This window comes from Mirounga leonina, unplaced genomic scaffold (genome assembly GCF_011800145.1).
Source record: "Mirounga leonina isolate KUSES-001 unplaced genomic scaffold, KU_Mleo_1.0 Mir_200, whole genome shotgun sequence".
Taxonomy (NCBI): Eukaryota; Metazoa; Chordata; class Mammalia; order Carnivora; family Phocidae; genus Mirounga; species Mirounga leonina.
Window position 1 is genome coordinate 25,532,907 of NW_023270503.1, and position 4,522 is coordinate 25,537,428.

Genomic DNA, 4,522 nt, shown 5'->3' on the forward strand with positions numbered 1-4,522 from the left:
CCCAAGTGTAGAAAATGCGTCTTATCTGATTTCTTGGACAAATGTGAGTCTGAGAAGTGCCCCTGTTGCCGTCACAAGCATGAGTCACTGGTGAGTGTCTCCGGAGATGATATCATCCGATATCAGACTCTGGCCCTCATCACACTTCTGAAACTGCTTGATCAAAGGTCACCTCCAGGGCCAGCTTCACGGGCACGCGGCCTGTACCGTCCCACGGAGCCCCGGGCCCCACACTCAGGAGGGTTCTGCACTTGGTTTTATAATCCGCTGTTGCCATCTCGAAATTCTTAACAGTTTTTGAACAAGGGGCCCTACATTTTCATTTGGCACTGGGCCCTGAAATTGTGTATCAGCTTCTGGTCGCTCATAGTCTCTTACAAAATCCAACGACGTTTTTTCCTTCTTAGTAGGGTCTCCACAGCATATGACCTCAGCCTCCTTTGTGCAAGAAAGGAGGTGTCCTGTGACACTCCACTCCCCAGTTCTCTTTCACTGCATTAGGAGAGGGTGCTGTGATAGGGTTGCGTGGGGTGCAAATGACGGTTGAGATCAAGAGGCCCTGGGGAACGAGCCCTCCCTGGCTCCCAGACATGAGGGAGACTTAAAAGGACCAACTTGGGAGTCCAGGGCTCCAGCAAACAGAGACAACCGGAGTCAGCTCCAACCCAAAACAGAAAATCAGCAGGAAAACTTATAGAGGACCGTATCAGACTTCAGACACCTTCCAACTTCCTGGAGGGGCTTCCAACTTCCTGGAGGGGCTCCAGACTCCCAACTCCTGGAGGGGCCATCCACCCATGGTGCAGAGGACAAACGAAAACTGAGCCACAGTGTCCTCTACCAGGCAAGAGCGTTGGGCACCAGAGCGTTGGGAGGAGTCAGGAGATGAGATCCAAGTTTTGCAAGGAAAAGGCTGAGGGAAGTTCATTTACCCCGGAAGAAGGTGGCCCAAGGCACGGTAGAAGGACAGAGAAGGAGAGTGGGGGAGGGACAGAATTGGGGGAGACGGCTGCTGGAGGCAGTGGATGTGAGATGGGGCCCACCCAAATTCTGCCCCCCGACCCCCACCCCAGGCCTGCCGAGCCGGGATCCTTCTGCTGGGCCAGGCTCTTGGCAAGCGGCAGAGGTTTTGGAAGGCAGAGTCTTAGCTCTGGCTCAGAGAAGAGGGACAGAAGATGGCGATGTTCAAGACCTTAGGAGGGGAGCCTAAGACAGAGAAAGGCATTGGGGCCTGGTCTCCCCATGGCACAGTTCATCAGGGTCCAGGATCTGCCCTGTCTTGGCATCTCCTGGCCAGGCCATGGCTCAGGTATCTGACACCTGGGGCTCAGAGTCACATGCCAGGAAACCCAACACTCTTGGGCCCCAGCCCCCAATTTCCATCAGCTACAGGCAAACAGGGTTTCTGGAGGAGGAAACGGGTCTCCAGAGTCGGGCAGCAGGAAGACAGACTACTTCCGGGGAGAGGACACACAGGAGAAGGCTCTCCCACCAACAGGGGTGAGAGGTTGAGAGGAGGAGAGAGGGGAGGGGGAAGGAAGAGCGGGGTGGAGAGGACAAAGTTGGGGCAGGCAGAGGGGTGGGTGGTCCAGGAAAGGGGGGAGATGGCCATAGAAAGCAGGCCTTAGTCACCTAGCCTAGCTGAATGCCCTGAAGTCCGATCGCTGACCTGTCTTCCTTGTCTCTTATATGAGTGCCAACCTGGCCCTCTGGTGCCTTCGGGGCCCACCTGGCAGCCATCCAGGTAGCCTGGCAGAGAAAGACTTTATTCCAATAGGAGAAACTAATACATGTGTGGAAGCAGAGACTTGGAAGCCCCCAGACCCAAAGTGACCAACAGGGTCTTGGACCAAGAGACTTCATAGATTAACCCTCCAGAAACAAAGAGATGCTAGAAGAATCTCAGGCCCAGGGGACCTCTTACCCAAAGGGCCTGAAAAGGGAGCCTTAAACCCCAAAGAAGAAGCAAAAGTCAATCAGACCTGAGTGAACCCCCAAAGGAAGGCGCCCGCCCTCAGAGCCCCTATGGGGGAAACCTCCAGAAGAGAGAGCTGGTGGTGGGGAATGTGTGGAATGGAATTCTCTCGACTCATTCTTCCTTTATGGGGCTTTTCTTCCCCAGCTCCTACTTCACTCCAGGACTATGCCAATCTTCAGCCATGCTCCCACCAGCCGGTCCCCTGCTGTCTCTCCTGCTGGTGATAGGCACATGTGGCACGGAGCCCAGGCCCTGGGTCCCTCCTCAGGGCTGCTACATGGCCGAAGAAGCTGGTGAGCGGACATTCCGTTGCAGCCAGGCGGGCCTGAGCGAGCTGCCCACCGGCATCCCCAACGACACACGCAAGCTCTACCTGGACGCGAACCGGCTGGCCTCGGTGCCGGCAGGAGCCTTCCAGCACCTTCCTGTCCTGGAGGAGCTGGATCTGTCCCATAACGTCCTCGCCCACCTCTCAGGGGCCGCGTTCCGGGGCCTGGAGGGCACGCTGCGCCACCTCGACCTCTCTGCCAACCAGCTGGCCTCGGTGCCCGTAGAGGCCTTCGTGGGCCTGCAGGTCCAAGTGAATCTGTCCGCCAACCCATGGCGCTGTGACTGTGCCCTGCGAGAGGTGCTCAGGCAGGTGAGGCTGACACCGGGCCCTGGAACAGGCATCGTGTGCGGCCCCGGAGCCCGCCCCGACCTCGTGGGGCAGGAGTTCCTGCCTCTGGCGGGCGAGGAGGAGCTGTGCGGGGCGGGGCGGGCCGGGGCCCCGCGGAGCACTGATGTGGCCCTGCTGGTCACCATGGGGGGCTGGCTGGTGCTCGTGGGGGCTTATCTGGCCCACTACGTGTGGCAGAACCGGGAGGAGCCCCGATGTCCCCTCAAGCGGGCCCCGGTGCTGCCCGGGCGCTCCGAGGACTCCTCCACCCTCAGCACAGTGGTCTGAGGACCGGGGCCACCCCTCCAGCCCCCTCTGATGACCTGGCCTACATTCCTCCCCCTCTGCCCTCTCCTTTCCCCTGACCCTCTCTGCCTCCTCTGCAACCCCATCCCATCCCAATTCCACCCCCCTTCCTCTCCCATCTCCCCTAAAACCCCAATCTCTCTCTCAACCAACACCCTCTGTGGGGCCTGGAGTGTTTGGTGCCTACTCTATCTCGGAGACCCAAAGTTCCCAAGTCCCCACGGTGGGGGGCAACAGAACAGAGAATGACAGTAGATGGTATCAGTGCCCACTCAGAGGTAGGGGCAGGCGGCTGTGGGAACACAGGGGAAGAAGCCTCTACCCGGCTGAGTGATCTCCAGGCTTCACTGTGTGGATGTTTGAGCTGACTCTTCAAGAACGAGAAGGGCTTTGGGCAGAAGAGGGAGGACCCCAGCTACAAAGTGGTGGACAAAGGCAAAGAGGATGCAAACAACTCAGAAATTATGGGCAGCAACGAGACATTCCTGGGGACTGAAGTAGAGGGTGCAGAGAGAGAGGAGGGGAGGCTGGGCCCTGTGGTCTCCTGCTCTCCTCTCTCCACCTCTGCTGAGAAGCTCCACCCTCACTTCCTGCCTCTCTCTCTTGGCCCCAGGCTCCTCTCCCTCTGCCCTCTGTTGGGGACCCCCCTGGCTTAGAGTGCCCTGCTTCCTTTTCCAGAGATGCCCCATCTCTCTGCTCCCTCCTTTATACACTGACGGGCTTTCTGAACCCTTTCCCTTGGGAGAAGAGTGGTCTCCTCTATGTTGGAGCTGAAGATGGGTCACTGGGAGCTGGAGGGGGATGGGGACTAGGAGATCTCCCACCCCCAGAATATCACTGGACAACTCAATAAAGTCACTTTTATTAATGCCCCTGACCTCTTCCTTATTGTTCACCTCATTGAACACCTGTGGCCTGACAATGAGGAGTGGGAGGGTGTTGAGCTCTTTACCACAGCCTCTGCCACCGCTTCGGTGGTGGGTGCTCCCACTGGGCTGGATGCCAACTCCTCTCTCCCCTCCCACCTCCCAGCTCCTAACACTGGAGTCTATCTGCTAGGGATGCCAGGGCCTGTGAATTAATGATGATGGAACCAGAATGGAGGATGGGAGGAGGCTGGAGGGAGGACAAAGAGGGAGGAGGGAAGGAGGACAACGTCCAGGCATCAGTCATCAGCTGGCAGCCTCCAGCCTGTGGATGGGGCAGAGGAAGCAAAGGGAGAGGGAGCTGCTCCCCTCTTGGCAATCTGTCTTTTCTCCCAGTGGGAGTCTGAGCAGGGGGTACAGAGAAATTAGATGTGCTCAAAGTTAATGAAGGAATTCCCGGGTGGCAGAGACCAAGTCGGCCAAAGGAGGGGGGCCCTATGAGATATCCCTATCACCAAATTGGCTTCTCAAGGGACCAAAGGGGTCAACACACCCCATCCCTTGCCTCCATGTAGGGTGATCCAGCCATGCGGCCTCCGGGGAGGAAACAGCTGCTTTGGGGAAGCTCATGGGAACCCCAGTAGAAGCTGAAGATAAAACCACTGAACCAGTGCTCCACCCAGTTTGGGGCAGAGCCTGGGGTAGATGGGGCAG

At 57.9% G+C, this 4,522-nt stretch overlaps 1 protein-coding gene across 2 annotated transcripts; it reads left to right on the forward strand.

Moving 5' to 3' along the window:
• The first annotated feature begins 396 nt into the window (after window positions 1-396).
• LRRC3C (leucine rich repeat containing 3C) lies at window positions 397-4,074 on the forward strand. Of its 2 annotated transcripts, none has more exons than XM_035027035.1 (2): window positions 397-1,309; window positions 2,123-4,074. In XM_035027035.1, the coding sequence occupies exons 1-2, from the start codon at window positions 1,176-1,178 to the stop codon at window positions 2,922-2,924; spliced, it is 936 nt and encodes a 311-aa protein (XP_034882926.1). In that variant the 5' UTR covers window positions 397-1,175; the 3' UTR covers window positions 2,925-4,074. The 2 variants fall into 2 exon arrangements, with proteins under 2 accessions (XP_034882926.1, XP_034882927.1); XM_035027036.1 differs by having other exon boundaries at window positions 397-844.
• The last annotated feature ends 448 nt before the right edge of the window (window positions 4,075-4,522 follow it).